The sequence below is a fragment of the Dioscorea cayenensis genome, chromosome 12 (assembly GCF_009730915.1).
Source record: "Dioscorea cayenensis subsp. rotundata cultivar TDr96_F1 chromosome 12, TDr96_F1_v2_PseudoChromosome.rev07_lg8_w22 25.fasta, whole genome shotgun sequence".
NCBI classification, from domain to species: Eukaryota; Viridiplantae; Streptophyta; class Magnoliopsida; order Dioscoreales; family Dioscoreaceae; genus Dioscorea; species Dioscorea cayenensis.
The window spans coordinates 17,491,280-17,510,488 of NC_052482.1; the positions used below are offsets into that span (position 1 = coordinate 17,491,280).

Sequence of the window (19,209 nt, forward strand, 5' to 3'; positions counted from 1 at the left end):
TCACTTGCAATGGAAATAAGTTACCACTATCCCATTGTGGAGGTGGTCATATAACGTACTTCAAAAATAACTTACAAAATGGCAGAACAGATAAATTATTTGTAAGGGTGAAATAATTTTGATGTTATAATATATTTATGTTAGACTTGTCAGACTTTTATACATACATATTTTATTTGTTGGATTAAATTAAATGTTCCATTGAAAGTCAATAACATAATCGTCATATGAAATTTGGTGACAAACCATTACACTAAAATAAATATGTCAGGCACCTAAATAACTTTAAAATTACATTGTGCTATTTTGCCTCTGTTTTCTTATTTTCCAATTCAGTTACAAACTAAGCAATTATTGTGAATATCAAACTAATATTTAATATTTTAATTATGAAATGCACATGCACCCTCATATGTAGCACCCATCAAGCTACCCACGCACCATACAACCTAAAATACTTCTCCTGGTTGCTACCTATATTATCATGAGAAAAATATATAATGTAGACAACAGTTTTTTCATGTTTTCCATCATAAACTAAACAATAAGTGGGCAATAAATAAGCCCTTATATGACAAAGGAAATATTTGAATTTAATATATATATATATATATCATTGATCATTGTTGATATTAAACTTTATCTAAAATATTGATATGTCAGACAACCATTATACTTCATAAGTTCTTATAATCATTACGAAAATAAACTGCCTATGTGCGATACAAAACAAACTTTTATCCTATGCATGCCAGGAAAACTTTAATGCAGTATCAGTCATACCCTGAAGCATCTTATTTTGTAGTTGTTGAATCTCCAGAAGCTGCTTCTCTATTTTGTTCTACAATACCAAAAGAAAATATACTAATTTTTCAGAAAATAGCATACTATAAAGAGAATAAATTTTAATACATAGTGCATATCACAGTGTTTGAATGCTGGACTAGATTTGACTAGGTCTAAAGTGAAGAAAAAATTAGATACCATAAGAGCATGGAAGCACTACCTTGTGCACCTGGGACTTTATGGAAAGATTTTTCAAACCATCCCCCAGTGTTGAAAGTAAGCTCTCCTGAGAAATAGTGCAAGCATCCCTAAATCCACCTTCTCGTTCTATGAATGACAAGAGCTTATCAAGTTCATTAGCCATATCTTTCCCCTGGGGTATGATCCAGATTAATGAAGCACAACAAGAAAAATCAGAAAATAATGGATAAAATAAAGAAAATAACAACTTCTCAGAAAAAAAGTTTGAAAAAATAGATAACTTGCAGGTGCCGTTTAGGTATGAATTGTCAATTAAAAAAAATGTACCCTATATGAATATATATAGAGCATGTTTACCAAGAAGGTAAACCAAGTTTAAGTAGGAGTTCCTTCCTCTAAATGCAAATCCATTCTATGGTACACTAGAACAGGAAAGTCAGACAATTCAGAACGTAAGATAGATATATAAAAAAATAACCAGCTCCTTAAAATGGAAACAACCTTTGAAAGGCAATTATGAAGACTAAGCCCCTTTTATAAAAAGTTAGTGTGAAAATCTCTAATTTAAAGTTCATTTCCGTCTTTTCACAATGTTCAGATATATATCCTAATACATCAGCGGAAAACCATGACTACAAAACTAAGCTCTCACCAATAGCCTAAATGTGACCTTCTATTTATCAATCATATATAACTCTCCTAACTACCTTCCACCACGGATAATACCTATTGCATTAATAATTGACTCCCTTTGAAGCCTAAAGCACATCTGGCTTTAAGAATAATAAAAGAAAGTAAAGGTGAAATGAGTTAATGAAACAAATTCTAATGGACCCAAAAGTTGAAGGAAATTTTCATCTCTCTTACCATTACTGGATCAAGAGACTGGAAGGCAGTGAATAATACATACAACCAACAAGACAATAATGCAGGCTTACATTATAAAATTGCTTAGACAACTCAGGTTCAGGTTCCGCCATCCAAGGACACCTGGGATTTCTAGAGTTACTGAGAGAAGGCTGTGTCTTAAAATTGAGAGACTTCCCCGGCATTGAACTTTGCGGCATAATTGGCAATGGTTTATGCATAACAGGCAAAGGTTCAGGGCTTCCTTTCTTGACCAAAAAGCTTTTAGATCCTTCACTCTGGATGGCTTTATTCTCAGAAAACACTGGTGGCGGTGGCGATGAACTGGATACTTTCCAACTAAAAGGCTTTCTACCAGGCAGACTATCATCAGAAATAGGGCCATGCTGAGAAGACGGTAATTTATTTTCTGACCCAATTTTAGCACTATGAGTATTGCCCCCCAGAACAGATCTATCAAGAGCAGATGAAGATTTTGCACTAAAGTTATTTGTAAAACCCAATTTTCCAGTGGATTGAGACCCAAATGAGGCTCCTTGGCTACCAGTTGAACCAGCTAATTCCTTTTCAACATTTTGACCCAAAACTCTAGTGCCTACTTGCATGGTAGTAAATGCTTCATTTGACAGGTTTCCTACTGGCAAAGTGGTGCTCACAGTCTGCCCAGGAGGACATGAACTAAGCTCTTGGATAGAGGTCTTAGCACTAATTGAAAGCGTTAACCCAGGATCCTGCATGCGAGAAGACACCACAGGCAACTTTTCCGCGTTTAGTGTTTGAACAGGAGACAGTCGAGCATTTGAATTGGAGCTGCCTTCAACTTCCTTTCCAGTAAGAACTATGTCATTAGCATGGCTAACTTTTTCCAATCTTTGAAGAGGTTCTGACTCTTTAACTGCAGGAATCAATTGAAAGAGTAAGAAGATGAACAAGCAAATGCATCATAGTGATGTGAGATTGTACAAAGGCAAAAGTAATTTTTTCAAATGCCCTTAACCAAAATATGCTTGCTTTGATCAATGCTTTTCTTTCTAATATATTACATGGAACTTCACCTTTAGCACTATCATTCAATCCCAACGGACCCAATGTGACTGCAGGCCATTGATGCTTTAAGGAAATGGCTGCAGAAGTCCTCTCTGTGACACTTTTATAATCTTCAGATGAGCTGGTGTCAGGTGTATAAGAATCATCTGAAGTCCTAAACAAGAAATGAATCACCAAATGTGAAGATTAACAAGTGAAATAGCAATTTAACAGATTTCTGCAAATAATTTGACATGTACTCTTGGGGGGAAAAAAAGGCTCAGACCTGAATATAGCACGATTGACAGGACCTACCTCAAGATATGAAACAGTATAAGCTTCCCTTCAGAAGTGAGACACCAAAGAGTACAGTTTGGGAAAACTTCTTTAAATTCAGCTTCAATTTTTACTCTAACTTTCTCATTTGAAGGAGTTTGGTCAACAACAAACCCTAATATCAAATTGTCATTGCCATTTTCTGGAAGAGAAAGACAACCTTCGTAAACTTAGCCATATTCATTGAGTGAGCACTATATAGTAAAAGTAATAATCCCACAACTGCCTATAAAATGAAACTTCATTTTAGCAGTTAAGCTATTAAATATTGGCAAATCATACATAAACATAACAAAGGCCAACTTTAAACAAATGGATAACTAGATACATCGATTTTTTTTTCCATGTTATCTACAGCAAAATGCACAAAAGTTTCATAACTTGGAAGCAGTTAACAGAAGTAAAATAAGAAGATTTCTTGGAAATGCCTCAAACAAGCCTTGCCCATTTCAACAAAGCAATCTGAACAAAAAAATTTATTGGTTCTTCAGTTTCCACAAGTCACAAACGAAATAGCATTCCAATCCACAAGCATCAGGTATAATGGTACCAACTGTGGCCATATCATGAGCTAGCATAAATAACAGAACCAAAATGATATCCATGAGAAAGACCAAGGAACGATGCATTCAAGAAACAAAAGCACACAACCTCATACACTGCAGATATCTCTCTGTAGTAGCAAAATGGCCCGACAATACTCTAAAAATATAGGGTGTGCTTGGTTGAAGTTGGGGCTAATACAGTTGAGTTTATTTTTTTGAAATTGTTTTGGAGGGAAAACTTTTATTTTAAATTGATCAAACTTTGACTATATTTATACTAATCAAAATAAAAGGTAAAATTACATTTTTCTAATCAATGATAGACATTTATTATTACTAATATTTAAAAAAAAATTGTAAAATAAGGTTGGCAGGATAACCCCAACAAAACTTCAGGTGTTTAGTTGGAGGCCATGGGATAATCCGGGATATCCTCCAATGAAACACCAACTTAGCATTTTATCAACTATATGCATTAACAACAAAAGTAATTAAAATTGAAGTTATTCATTATTTTAACATCCAGAGTCTGGAATAACATAATCAGGCATTTCTGCTGACTATGGTTTACCTTGAAGATCAATCCTAGGAGTATAAATTTCATTTTCATACTCCAAAGATACCGCTTCTCTTCTGTCACCATCTAGGGACCAGCGTAGCAGCAAAAGATGCGCACCAATAGCCTTTTTGAATGACGCTAGCATCAGGCCCCTGTCGGAGAGAAAATGAAGTTAGATTAACTGTATTCAATGCAGGTCAAAGACATAATTATGAAGAAGTAGCATAAAATAAATCAGGCATAATCCAGACAATAGAAGAAAAATTCCTCTTTCTCATCCTAAGACACTAGCTAGAAAGTTTGGTTGGCATTAGAATATTCATTTAGATTGGATGCGGAAGGTATTGAGGGCATCACAAATCAATCAATCAGCTAAACATCCATGTTCACAAGTCAATCAATCAGCTATACACCCATGCTCTTTTTGACAAAATCAATTCTAATGCTATCAGTGAAAATCCCTTAACGAGCAGCCTACAGACAAGTACTGCATATGGAAGGTATTGCGACATCATAAGTCAATCAGCTAGACATCCATGGCCATAAGTCAATCAATCAGCCATACATCCATGCTCTTTTTTGACAAAAATGAATTGTAGTGCTTAAGAGTGAAAAGATCTTAATAAATTAAAAGAAACCTGCATACAAATACTGAATATGCATAGCTCCTTCACTACCCACAACATAGTATTCCCTGGACATACTTGGTGTCAAAACCAGTTGAAGATCATGCCAACCATCTTTTAGTGAGAAGGTTAGTTAAATTCTTGTGGTCAAGCACTAGACTAAGGAAGCTAAGATGATGATCATGCCATAAGAAAGTAACCTTAAATTGTCCTTTTCATTAAACAGACTGAGTATGCAGATCGTAAGGCAAATCTTCTAATGAATATAAGCAATTGCACAATAAAAATTATCAAATCAAGAAGTCTCTATCAACACAAGAAAGAGAACTTAGTATCAGAGAACCTCACAGAAGAAAGCGAGTATTAAAGTGTAAATAAGACAAAACTGCGTGAATAGCTAATGTAAATATATTCTTACAAGTGTTTCAAATAGCTCGCAAAAAGATATGGACCACAACCAGAAGGCAAAATGTCATCAGAAGTATCTTCAAACAAGTCAGGAAATGAAAAAACAACAGGCTTGCTAGATCTCTGCAAAAAGAAGAAAAGAAGAAAATGAAAAGAGATGCAGAAAGAGAAACAACTAAAATATTGCCAAGCATCAAACCTGGCAGAGGATGAGAAACAAAAGCCATGATATATATAGGAAATAAATTGCAAAGAATAATAATAATAATAATAATAATAACGATCATTGCAGGGAAGTTAGATGCCTAAGCGACGAAAATAGGATGTCATCAAAATGTCTTCTTTGCAATTGACACCAATACCACATCATCATCGTGTTGGGAATGCCAGGGATGCATGATGATAATGAAAAATGTGATGGATGACTCGCTGATAATCATTGTTTTGGCAGTGTGAATATTGAATAAGAAACCAAATGCCAATAAAGCTTACAATGATATCAAATTGCCTTCAAAAAAATCAATATTCGCAAAGAAAAAGTACAGTTAATGAACTAACCTCAGAAAATTCAAGCTCCCCAACAGCAACAACTTGAACTAGGTAACCTTCTTCCTTACCATCTTCATACACCCGAACACAACCAATGACTATACTATTGTTGCGCAACCAAGTAATAGAATCCACTGATACCGCAAGAAAACGCAGAAATATCTAAATTTCAGTGCCAAGATTACAAGAAATATACAAAACTTCCAAAAATTCAAGAATACTATATAACAAGTTATAGGCAATACTATGCCAGCTCTTCAATCTCAAAATCGAGGTATCCAATCAGAACAAAGAAAAAAAACTAGCAGAACAATACCTTTTATGGAGCATTCTGAATCAGTGGCATCAGACCATGACTGGAACAATAACTTCATTTGGCATTGTTCCTTCATATCAAGAGACCAAATACTTAGTGTATTCTTCCTTGCAACAGCAATAAAAGCACCATTTTCACTCCAATCAACTATAAGAATAATCAGAATGCTATTGAGCCACAGGAAATGATTAAAGTAGAATGCATAAAATTAAAGCAGAAACTGTTGTTTACACTAAAAATTCAAATTTACTTGTAGGGGAAAAAGAGAGAAAGAGAAGAAAAATATGCATTTGAAAGCCTTCATTAAGCAATATCCATGTATGATCCCCCAAAAGAGACCTTTAAGACTTTCATTGCACATTAAAAATTGAAAAAGGTAAATATAATATAACCAAAATTTTTTAGGAAAAGCATGGGAACTTCTCTTACTAAATTTAATCCAATCAGATGCCAAATTTACAAATGCTTAAGGGGGCAAGAAATGCAATCACTTTCAATTGAACACACTGTAATTTTCATGAAAGGTGAAATATCTGCTAAATAAATACCAACCAGCATCAATGTTGTTCATTACGTCCTTAAGCGGAGCTTGAAGTTGCCCAAGTTGAAGTGAGCCATCACTTGAGAGAATAGCAAATGCATTCCCAGTGTTCTTCTGCCACAAGAAGTCTTTGACAACACCAGATTTGATCGAACAGAGAAAAGAAAATGTTGACTCCTGGAAAGCATAATAAATCAAGGAAACAATAGGTTAATTGTTGAGGTAAATAAAATGCTTCCTTCCCTCTTTAGAATGAATCAGATTCCTTGTATTCCATTCACAGCTAAAATTGATGCATGTCAACAAGAATAAAACACTGAAAGAAAAAGCAAAATGCACATGCACTTAAAGCCATTAAGGTACTGTAGACAGAAAAGGAGAAAAGTAGTTTTGTTTTTCCAAAGGAAAAAAGAGAAGAAACCATCCAAGCTCCCCGAATGAGGGAACCGCCACATGTGCCTCGTAATACCAGTAAACATATAATTCATGGGACTGAAGACAAATCCAGTAGGAAGAGAAAGCCACAGATTGAGTTATTTGTTCATATTCCAAGAATCCCTAAGTTCAAATTGTACATTAATACAGTAATGTGACATCAAGATAATCACACAGATGTCTTCAGACTCATTTTATTCAGGTACAAGGCCCTAAAGGTACTTTCTTTAACAAAACATTAAGCACCAGGTTCTGTTCAAGAAAAACTTTAATCGTCTATCTGAGAGGTCTATGAGATGTTCAAATGCCAAATTTTAAGAAGTTCACTTATGGGCCAGTTAATTGTCAGGATGACAATGTTAGTTCTCAAAAGAATAAATCAAAACTCTTAAGAGCATACCAACATCTGATTGTAACACAACAAACAGCCTGATGGCATCCTAGCCATTGTAAAAAAGTAAAAGGAAAGAATCTAAAACTGGCCTGTGTCTAAGGTAACTGACAAAAACCTTTGTGATTTAGAGAAGGAACTTAGTTATGGACACTTCAGAATTCAAAAAAGGAAATACATAAAAGATCTATTTTCTCTATGATCAGCAACCAATATAAGACAACAGTTCTAATATTTTCTGAAGTGAAGAGGTTTCTAGGTTAGCATAAGCATTCAAATTTTGTCCCCTTCTAACTTGTGTATGGAGTCCTAAAGCCACACTTTCCCTTCAATTACAATGTTAATTACAAGACAAAAGCATGTCTTCTTTTGGAAAAAAAATTAATAAGTATAAGCATCTTCCCTTACTGAAGATGCAGGACATGAAAGATCACTGTCAATTCTGATCAGATAAATTATTCAAGCAATATAGCTTCATTCACTTCTACTTGTGTTGGGTACTCATAAATAAGAACACAACAATCACATCCAACATTATTCAGTAAAATATCAACACTAAAATTTGCAGGTCAGCAGATATGCTTCAATGTCACTATACACAATTAGACTTGTATAAAATGGAGCAATTCATACAAAACAAATCATCAACCAAGGTTCTTGGCAAGCATTACTAGGTTAAAGATTAGCATAAATTCTACCCAACGATTAATAGTCGTGCCATTGGGAATGCAAAAACATAAGCTCAAAGAATACCTTATTTCTTAGATTTTCAACAGAGTAGAACTTAACATCACAACCGACAACCGCAGCCAACCATAAAGAATCAACAGACAGCGCCAAGATCGAAACTTTCCCAATCTTCACATCCAAGAAACACGAATCCAGAACACTAGGACCCTCCCCCTTCTCCTTAATCTCCTTCGCCATCCGAATCACCTCCGGCGTCTCCGCTACCATAAACCCTAGATACACAAAACAAAAACCCTAATCCAAAACGAACAAAGAAACCAACCCATCGGAGAGAAGATAAAAGCAGATGATAAGCACCTTGCGAGCTGGCCACGAAGAGGAGGCGGGCTGAAAAGGAGATGGCGATGGGGTTGCGAGGGGGATCGGAGAGATCGAAAGGGGAAGGAGGGAAAGTGAGGGGAACGGGTTCTCCAAGGCGAGAGAAGAGGACATCGCCGACGCCATCGACGTCACGCTCGATCTCCTCGTCGAGCTCGACGACACGGGCCATTAGCGGGAGCTCGGAGAAGGTGAACAATGGCGTTGGGGGAGAGGGTGTGTAAATAAAGAAAGAAAACGATTGGGCGGGAAGAGAGCGGAAAGAGAAGGAATGGTGCCCTTGAGATAGAGTGGAGTGCAAATGGAAATATAGCGGGTGATGATAAAATATCTTGATTGGAGAGAACAAGATCTGATCTCAGCCGTTCGATTATGACTCAGGAGGTAAATTTATTTTAATAATTATATTTATTTTAAAAAACACTTTTTTTTTTTTAAAGTAAAAAAGCTATATATTGAGGTAATTAATCATCTAGCTCATACACATTTATCTTGCATATACAAAGATTCGGTTATAAATCCACTTTTATAGTTGAGACCATTTCTGACACCACTACATTAAACGCATTTTGAACTTTGAACAATAAAAATCTTATAAGTGCTAATAAATTAGAAACACTTTTATTTTTGAAAAACACTGATTGTTTTTTTTTAAAACATTGAAATTTCACTTTTTAAGAAAATAATTTTGTGGTTTTTTTTTTAAATATTGCATTTTTTTAAATCATATACCAAAATGCTATTTTTTAATTAATTATGAAAATCCCAAAAAATACCATGCATGATACTTGCATGGCACTTTTTTTCCATTGGTTCTTTCAATATTTTTTTTAATATTATAATATTTTTATATGATATTTTACATTTACAACCTTAAAATTAATTTTTTTTACAACTTTATTTAAATTTTACAATGATTTTTTTTATATAATATTTTATATTTTAGTCCTTATAATTTTTTAAAATTAAAATTTTTTCACACAACTCTATTTAAATTTTACAATGATTTTTTATATAATATTTTACGTTTAAGTCCCTATAAATTTTTTTAATTTAAATTCTTTCTAACACATCATTTTCAATTAAAAAAAAACACATATCATACTCCAAACGGATGAAAAGAATTACATATATTATAAAAAGATTACGATAATCACATATTATGAACGACTACTTTGACCATGTGCATTAGAACAATTCTAACGACTATGACCTTCATTTTGACATAAACCACAATGCTTCTGTTGACCGACTTCTCTTATATCCATTTTATTATGAATTCTTGTATATTTGGAACACCCTTTCAAAAGTATTCGCATTGTAATGTCAGGACGTAGACATTGACCACTATACGAGGTCTAATACCCCTCATTAGGCACTACTTCAAACTCTTTACGGTATATATTAAAAATAGTATCGAGCTTGTAAACATTATCCACGTATTCCTTCTAATGTAGATGGATAGGAGCACATGCCGCAATAACATGGTGACAAGGAAAATGAAGCTGTTTGAAACTCACAACAATAGCACATTAGAGTTCTTAAGTTCAATAGAAGTGAATGTTCTTTATGGTCAAGAGTGGGAAAAATGACATATTGCATTTAGGATGTTTAACAAGGAGTATGAACTTGATTTAGCCCAATTTAATGCAATTTTTGGACTGTCACTGGTGGTGACAAGAGAACCCCTAATGATTTTCCTGCATAAGAGTTTTAGCAAACTTTGACAAATAAATCCAAATATGAGCCATCTACTGCTAGGGCCATGAGTCTTAAAAACCCATGCTTTCGATATGTGCATAGACTCTTATCTAACACCATTTTTGGTCGAGGTGACAATAAGAGTATTGTGTGGCATTCTGAATTATTATTCTTGTGGGCTATGATGCATAACATCCCATTGGATGCTAGCTCGCACCTTGTGCACCAGTTTTTTGAAGTGGGAAAAGCCAAAACTGGTGACATTGTCATTGGTGGCTTGATCACTTCCATAGCCCATGCTTTTCAACTTGATCTACTTGGTTTGAAACAAGCTGTAGGTAGCATCCGTATCGATATGGAAGCTTGCATTGCAATAAAAATGATTCCGAAAGAATAAGACACATATTGCCTATTGTCATGGGCGATGCGCCACCTCACCCTCTCCCTGACCCCGAGTGAACAACAGTGCAACACCAAGAGAATTAGGGTTTCCTAGAGTAAGACCCACCACCACTCAATGCTCATCAACCCACAACTGCACCTTCACATCTGGCCTCACACGACATCCCTCAACCTGTAGACACTCTCACTTGTATCTTTTCAGCCCTTTCAACCATTAGTAAAGAGCAACAACAACAACGCAATATCCTCTCGCATCTCCAACAACAAGTCAACACCATCTATGAGTGGCACATAACTCAAGGCCATTTCACCCCACCTCCATCTTGATCTAGTCAGCCCTTTCATCTCCCAGTGCATACTTAATTTCTTATATTGAGGCCAATGCAAATTTCAGGTTTGGGGGAGTCGCAGTAGTAGTAGTTTAGTATGCATTCTTACATTCATGCATTCAAGTATTCATATCTACTTCTTGCATATTTATTTTCCAGTCTTTGCATTCCATACCATTTCATCAGCATTCATGCATGCCCTAAAATCTAAAATCCTTTCCATGATGACTCTCATAACTCTTGTGACAAAATTGCTTCCCATAACACGTAGAAAAGATTGGGATAGTTTTTCTTGCTTAATGGTGATTGGGATGCACACTTGGTGCTAACATGAGCTTGAATTTGCTAATCCCATTGTTTGTGATCTTGTGCGCTTTAACTTAGTATATATTTTTTGCAATGAATCCTTCTAAAGATTTCGTGGCCCCATAACATTTTCTTTGCCCTAGTTAAAATCTCGAATAAGAAGGAAATGACATAGGTAATTTCTAAAATCTGAAAAAGGAAAAAAAGAGGTCTATGGCAGTATTCATCTGCTTACAATGGCTAATAGCTATTGAAGCATGAATGCGTTTATGTAGATTTGTAATAATCGAGTAGTTGGGTGACTCTTGTGCCTAAACAACATGTGCATCCTTCAGAAAAATTTGTACAATCTACGTTACTCGGACACAAAACGAAAAAAATGAAGTTATGTTGTTGAATGAAATCCTATCGATCCCTCAAATAAACAACAGGGCTATTGAGTTGTTTACAGAGTCTAAGGGAGTCTTTAAAGGATTCATTGCATTTGTATATGCTATTTTAAAGTCCTTGACCAATTGCATGTGGGATGAATAAATCTCCTCTTGTGATACTAGTGTGCATTCTTCCCCTTGGTGAGTAAAATTACCCAAGTCCTTCATGATCTTACTATTTAGATTATGCTTATGTTCTATGGCAAACAATTTTGCCATCTGAATTCTACTTGAGAAAGGAGAAAGTTTTTAGCATCCCTTAGCTTGATGTAGGGGGCGGCTTAAGGTAACTAGAGGCCTAAACTGGAATTTTAAGAATAAACCCTCTAATTTATTTAATAAAAAATAAATTTTATTTAGATTTTATTTTAATAAATACTTTTATTTGTCTTTTTAAATGTTACTTACTTCGTTCCTAAATACATGTCGTTTTAAGAAAAAAATTTATTCCAAAAGATTTGTTGTTTTACAATATCAAGGCAATATTTATTTATCAATTTTACACATCTTCAATTTCCTAATTTATATAAATGAAGAGAGTAATATTTATAGTCTCAAGAAAAAATACATGGTTTCAAAGAGAAGGATAGTTTAGTAATTTTGTTGTTTTTTAAGTTAAAATTCAGATAATTTAATGCTATCCTTAATTCTTATGCAACATCCTTAAACAACATGTATTTAGGAACGGAGGGAGTATTAAACTCATGATGAAGAGATATATTTAAACTTTTCTTAGTAAAACTCGTAAAAGTAAAAATGTAACAATATAAAAACTACAAAAAATTTTATTTACGATAAAAAAAATTAATATTATATTAATTTTACAAAAATAAATGCATGAGAAAAGCCAAAATAGAGGATCAAAATAGAATTTTGAAAAATTAGTTAGAGAAGATATGAGATTAATTAAGCGTCAAAAATAAAAATATTTAATATTTTACTGTGTTATTTTAACTTTTAAAAGTTTGCTAAGATATATAACATTGGTTAAATATTAAATTAAAATATTTTTATATTATGATAATTATTAGAAATCCTTCAAAATTATAAGTTTTAAATTATTATTAAAAAAATCTAAAGTTGAGGCTTTGGAATTTAAATAATTATTAAAAAAATCTAAAAATGAGGCCTTAATATTAAAATTATTATTAAAAATCTAAAAATGAGGGCTTAATATTAAAACTATTATTAAAAAATCTAATCGTTGGAGCCTAAAGCAATTGCTTCATTGGCCTTACCCTTGAGCCGGCCCTGGCTTGATGTTTGATTGTACTATTACTTGAGGACAAGCAAGGGACTAGGCTTAGGGGAGTTTGTTGTAGTTAACCTTTTAAGTATATTTTCATGTATTAAATCTCAAATTTTGTCATCTCATCATGCATTCTTCTTTCACTTTTGCATGTAATTCTTCTGTTTAGCATTCTTTGTATCTAGGGAGGTGGTGCTTGAGTAAATGAGGCCCAGGAACTAATTGGAAGCTGAAGAAACACGAAAATACCATGCCCAGAAAGGAACATGACCCACCAGTGTAGCAGAGTGGCTGTGGAACATAAAAACAATGGAGGATAGGCTGGACATAAAATAGGAGAGTTGAAAAAAAGTGAAAAGGAGAGGGGAGACAAGCCAAAAAAAGGAGGCCCGGAAAGGGAGTTTTGGAGAAGGAGGAAAGGAAGAAAGAGTTTCTCTTGTTCTTGATCTTTTGTATTTTTTTAATCAAAATGCTTAAATTAAGTTTGTAGTGTGTAGTTTTGTCATGGAAAAGTAAAAACTCTTAGCCTAGGATGGGGTTTAGCTAGGGGTGTAAATGATACACCTCTACTCGCAAGCTACTCGGGCTCGACTCGGTGAAAACTCGAACTCGGCTTGGTCATGGTTGAGATCAAGCTCGAGCTTGAGTAGCTCCAGTAGTCGAGCGAGTTGAGTTCGAGTATCTAGATACTTGGCTCGAGTGCTCGCGAGCCTAATCGAGTAGTAACACACACACACACATATATATATATATATATATATATCTATATATTTATATATATATATATATACACATATATATCTATTTTTTTTAAAGTTAAGATATTAATATTTTTTAACCAAAAAAATTTCCTTTCTCATTCTCACTATTGAGAAATAGAACTGAGCCACCCCTTTCACAAAAAAACCTAACCCTAATCGCCCAATTCATTCCCATCCTTTAACCTAGTCAAACCACCTTCTTTGAATCTCTGATCCCAGTAGATGACTCGATAAACGCCGTCATTGGTGAGGTGCCAAGTAGTGAGCTTGCGACGATGGCTTTTTAGTTCCTTTCTCTTTCCTCTCGCGCTCTCTTTCTCTCTTTCTTCGTCTCCGATTCGCTTTGAGTTCATCGGCGACATCAAAGGTGAGATCTTTTGGTCTCTTGTGATATCTCTAGTAGTTCCCCAAATGGTCTCTTGATCTCTAGCTTTGTGAACCGATCTTGAAAAGTCATTAGTTTTGATACTATTTCATTTTGTACTGCTAACAAATCACGGGGTTTAAGTTTCTAGGTTTTTGGGGTTTGGTTTTGTTACTTTCGTATTTTATTTGATCTCTTTTTTTTTAGATTTTTTTTTGTTAAACTTGATGTCTTCGGACTTTGGGAATCGGGATCCCTGAGCAACTCATAATTGTTGGGCATATAAGGTAGGAATTTCTATTTTAGGTTTTAGTTAATACTTCAATTTTTATCTTCTTATATGGGCAATGGATGTTTGCCTTTATACAGCTTGGAGATCAATTTTAGTGTAATGATGATGGTGAACCATCAGGTACAGCTAGAAAACCAATATATTCTGCTATTGTTTTATTAGGAATTGGCATGGTGATGGTGGTTGTGAACTTTGTGATTAGGTAATTTTCTATTTTTATTGTTTATTTTAAATCTTTGTGTGGTTGTTCTCTATGTTGGTCGGTCTTATGGCTTTGTTTGATTGCTTTGTTATGTTCATTGCTCAAGGATTGATATTTGATGTTTCATAAAAGATTTGTGCTTATTGTTCTTTCTTTTTTATTTGAGATCACTGCATTTAAGGAGTGTTTCCATGGGTGAGGTGATTTCAGCTTCTTTAGACCTTTTTTTTCAGCAAGACCTGGACTAGTAGCACTCCATTTGTCATATAAGAGCACTACTGCCTACTTGGATTCTAGATTATCTACATGTTAGAAGAGTTTGTCTGTGTATTTTAATGCAATAGGGCAGTCACTTTACCAATTAACCTTCTCATATGGGTATATAGTTTGATGAAATAGGACAGTTACATTACTGATTAAACTTTACTTATACAAATGTATTTTAATGAAATACAACATTTCTTTACAGATTGCATACATTCTCATATAGGTATTTTGGTGGTATTAAGCTGGGCACCGGAGGGCTAGTTAGGGCATATGGAGGAGTTGCTCTGGTCTGCCTTAAAAGTGCAAAAACTCGTTTTGTAAAACCCAAAGTAATGTTGATATACTGATTTGTGGCAATATCATTATCTGATATTGAGTGAAGATATATCATACTTAACAATATCTAATTGATTTGAGTGTACTCTTTTTAGTCACTGCTAGGTGTTTTTTGACACCAATCTTTTAACAGGCTCTAGTTGGTATTGAGGTACCTTCCTTTTGTTGGGAACCGTTTACCATCAGGTGCGCATTTGGTTATTGAAATTTCTAGATATGATTGGTATAATACTATAATGTGAATTCCTAGGAGTAAAACAGAGTTTTCTTTCTGAAATGTTTATTTAGTTTTTAACTTGATCTCTTCAGGTCTTTGATAGAGCAAGCATTTAACAGTTAAAAAGTTATGAAATTATTTTTTTATAAAATATTGAATCGTATGAAGTCGTTGAATTTGGTTGGGAGACGGAAACATTTTGAGTTAATATTTTGTAAGCAAGTGAAGCTTTGAATTTTCTTTCTTTCTTTCCTTTTTTTTATAATTTTTTATTTTGTTTGATATTTTGAAATGCTTTGGATGCATAAAGCTAAGATTTTGGATATTTATTGCATGGAAATTTGGCAAAAACTATATTGTATTGATGGAAAAGTGTTATGATGCTTCAAATGAAGACTGCGGATCAATCTATGTTCTTGTCTTTTGAAACTTATTTAAATAATTCTCATGAGAATTTTTTGTTGCATGGGTTGCTTGAAAAATATTAAGTTCATGTGTTTGATTGAAAACATGAAGAGTACTATGCCTATTATTGAAACAATGATTCAATTTTAACATGCTTCCTGCATCTCAATGGATGGGTTTTGTATGTATATATATATATATATATCTTAATAATCAAACTAACCAACTTTATTATTCTTTTTATTTATTGATTTATTTTGCATTTATTTGTTTTATGTCATCCTAGTTCATATTTATTTATTTATTTATTCATTTATTTATTTTGCATTTATTTGATTCAAACCATTTGCTTGTTTTTTTTTAAAAAATTAAGGTAGTGCTTTTATTCTTTTTGGTGGTGCTTTCATGTGCATGAACAAGTGGCTACAAATTAACAAGGTATTTTTTGTTTTATGGCATCACTAGCTAGTTCATTATTTATTTTATATTTATTTGATTTAAACCGTTTGCTTGTTTTTTAAAAAAATTTAAGATAGTGCTTTCATCTTTTGTGGTGGTGCTTTCATGTGCACAAACAAGTGGAGATTTGCAAAAAGGTTGTTGAGCTTGCCTAAAACAATAGGAGATTTGCACAAAAAGGTTGTACATCTTAACCATGCTTATTTTACTATTACATGTCTAATACAAAAATGTTGATTTATTTATTTATTTGGTTGTTTATTGTGATAGGCAATATGTCATCAAGCACACCAAATTTCTTATCTACATTATTTCAGCTCGGAACGAATTCATTAACTAGTCGGGCTATTTTGGAAGGTGATTTTTCAATGAGCAAAAGTTTTGATGGTGATGATGATGGGAATGCGAATAAAAGCACGGATCTGACTGAAAAGGATTGTGATGTTGTTGACCTTGGTGAGGGGGAAGAAGAGGAAGGTAATGAGAAAAAAAGGGCTAAGACTTCAAGTGTATGGTTGGAGTTTAAAGAAATTGATCTCATGATGGTTCTAAAAAAAGAGAATGCATTCATTGCAAGAGAAAGTTGGCTATAAATGCTAGCAAGAGTACAACTCAATTTAAAAGGCACTTGTCAACTTGCATGAAGAGAAAAATTTATCAAAATCAATAGTAAAGGATTTCTTTCCAACCTATACAAGGAGGTAATGGTGATGTTGAAATGCAACCGGCTCTCACAAATGGCAAGTTTGACATGGCAAAAATAAGAGAAGCAGTTGCACATTGGATATTGATGCATGAGCATCCTTTTTCAGTAATGGAAGAGGAAGGTTTTAATATGATGCAAAGATGTGGAATGCCTGAATGGGAAAAAGTGTCACTGGTTACTATCAAGAAAGATTGCACGCAAGTTTATGAAGCCAAAAAATTGAAAACATTGCTCAAGAATGTTAACAAGATAAGCTTGACAATAGATTTATAGAAGTCTAGTAATCAAAAGATCGAGTATATGGTCTTAACAACTCATTTTATTGATCATAATTAGAGATTATAAAAGCATGTTATTAATTTTGTTTGACTTCCACCTCCTCGTCGTGGTGTTGAGATTGCCGATTGTATCTTTAAATGTTTGAAAGAGTGGGGAATTAAGAACAAGGTTTTTACTATCTCTGTTGATAATGCTTCAAGAAATGATGTGGCAATCAGGATTCTTAAAGACACATTTTCAAGAACTAAAAGGTTGCTTTGTGGAGGAAAGTTATTTCATGTTTGTTGTTGTGCCCACATTCTTAATCTCATGGTGCAAGATGGTATTTTCTGAAATTGAAGAAATAATTGAAGATATTCATGAAAGTGTGAAGTTTATTTATCAAAGTGAAGCAAGATTGAAGTCATTTTCTGATATTGTGCATCAACTATAATTGCCGGAGCAAAAACTTATTCTTGATTACAAGACACGTTGGAATTCAACATTTGAAATGCTATCAGTTGCAATGAAATTTAAAGATGTTTTTCCAATGTTCAAAGATCGAAAAATCCTTTATCAATGTTGCTGATGCTCTGAAGATTGGGAAAAAGTGGAGAAAATATGTGAGATTTTAGAAGTGTTCAATGGCATCACAAAAATTATTTATGGTAGTGATTATCTAACTTCCAACTTGTTTCTCAATGAAGTCTATCGTGTGAAAATGTTGCTAGACAAAAGAGCGAATGATGAAGATGAGTTTATTTGAGCAATGATTGGCAAAATGAAAGCTAAATTTGATAAATATTGGGGGGAATGCAATTTGCTCATGTCCATAGCTGCCGCCTTGAATCCAAGATGCAAAATGAGGGTTGTTGATTTCACTTTTTCAAGGATGTATTCAGATAGAGAAGCAAAAAATATTGCTAAAGTTTGAGAAGCTCTACATGAGATTTATGAAGAATATGTTCGTGAATATCAACATGGCAATGAGCATAGTGGTGAAACTCCAATGCATAATAATGATGATGTTGGTAATAATGACAAAGGCTCGTCAGGTTGGTCTGAATTTTTCAAGTTATGTGAAATCTATTGAAAAGCCTCGCCACAACAGTCAGATTTGGATGCATACTTAGCTAAAGGTTGTTTTATTTTTTAAGGAGATCCTAATCAATTTAATGCTTTAGAATGGTGAAAGGGAAGTACTTTAAAATATCGCATCTTGTCTAGAATGTCTCATGACATACTTGTTATTCCTATCACTGCAATGGCTTCAAAGGCTACTTTCAGTACAGGCGGTAGAGTGATAGACACTTATCGTGCTTCATTGGCACCGGAAACAGTGCAAGCATTGCTTTGTGGAGGAAATTGGTGCCGAAGTCTTTATGGAGTGAAAAAGAAAAACAAAGTGAGTTTATAATTGTTCATGCCTTAATATAATTTTTTTTTTTTTTCATGGGTTTTCTTGCTTTAATGTAATTTTTGACTATTCTTGTTCACTTTGTATCTATTAGAAAGAGAAGAAACCAATTGAGATTTCACTTGAAATACCTTAAAGCTCAAGTTTAAAATGGTATGAAGAATTATATTTGCATGTAAGTAACATTTACATTTGTTCATCCTTATTTTTTTTATCATCAATGATTAAAATGAGCTATTTTCTAATTACTCATTTGTAATTTTGTATAGGTTTGATGGAAACATTGGGCCAAACCCTCACATTCAAGAAAATATATTCTTGAGATGGTAGATGTTGATGGTGGATTGATTGTTTTCTTATTATCTATGGACTTATTTGTTTGTTGTCAATGAATTTTGTTAGAACTTCTTTATTTTCTATTTGTTTTACTTAGACTTATTAACTATGGACTTA

The 19,209-nt window shown here is 33.7% G+C and overlaps 1 protein-coding gene across 1 annotated transcript; it reads right to left on the minus strand.

Moving 5' to 3' along the window:
- Nucleotides 1–742: 742 nt before the first annotated feature.
- LOC120273233 (nuclear pore complex protein NUP214-like) lies at nucleotides 743–8,930 on the minus strand. The gene is made up of 12 exons (XM_039279864.1): nucleotides 8,634–8,930; nucleotides 8,340–8,548; nucleotides 6,772–6,937; nucleotides 6,220–6,366; nucleotides 5,913–6,037; nucleotides 5,365–5,477; nucleotides 4,333–4,472; nucleotides 3,196–3,358; nucleotides 2,910–3,055; nucleotides 1,926–2,749; nucleotides 1,007–1,159; nucleotides 743–841 (listed from the first exon to the last, which is right to left on the minus strand). Exons 1-12 carry the CDS (start codon nucleotides 8,824–8,826, stop codon nucleotides 743–745), a joined length of 2,478 nt encoding a protein of 825 aa, XP_039135798.1. The 5' UTR covers nucleotides 8,827–8,930.
- Between the last annotated feature and the right edge of the window lie 10,279 nt (nucleotides 8,931–19,209).

What these genes read in the sequence shown, in the direction of transcription:
- LOC120273233 (XM_039279864.1), bottom strand. Translation starts at nt 8,826, where the DNA reads ATGGCCCGTGTCGTCGAGCTCGACGAGGAGATCGAGCGTGACGTCGAT. An exon ending in CTTCGTGGCCAGCTCGCAAG is followed by an intron (nt 8,549 to 8,633) that starts GTGCTTATCATC and finishes TTGTGTATCTAG; the next exon opens with GGTTTATGGTAGCGGAGACG. An exon ending in GCGAGCTATTTGAAACACTT is followed by an intron (nt 4,473 to 5,364) that starts GTAAGAATATAT and finishes TCTCTCCGACAG; the next exon opens with GGGCCTGATGCTAGCGTCAT.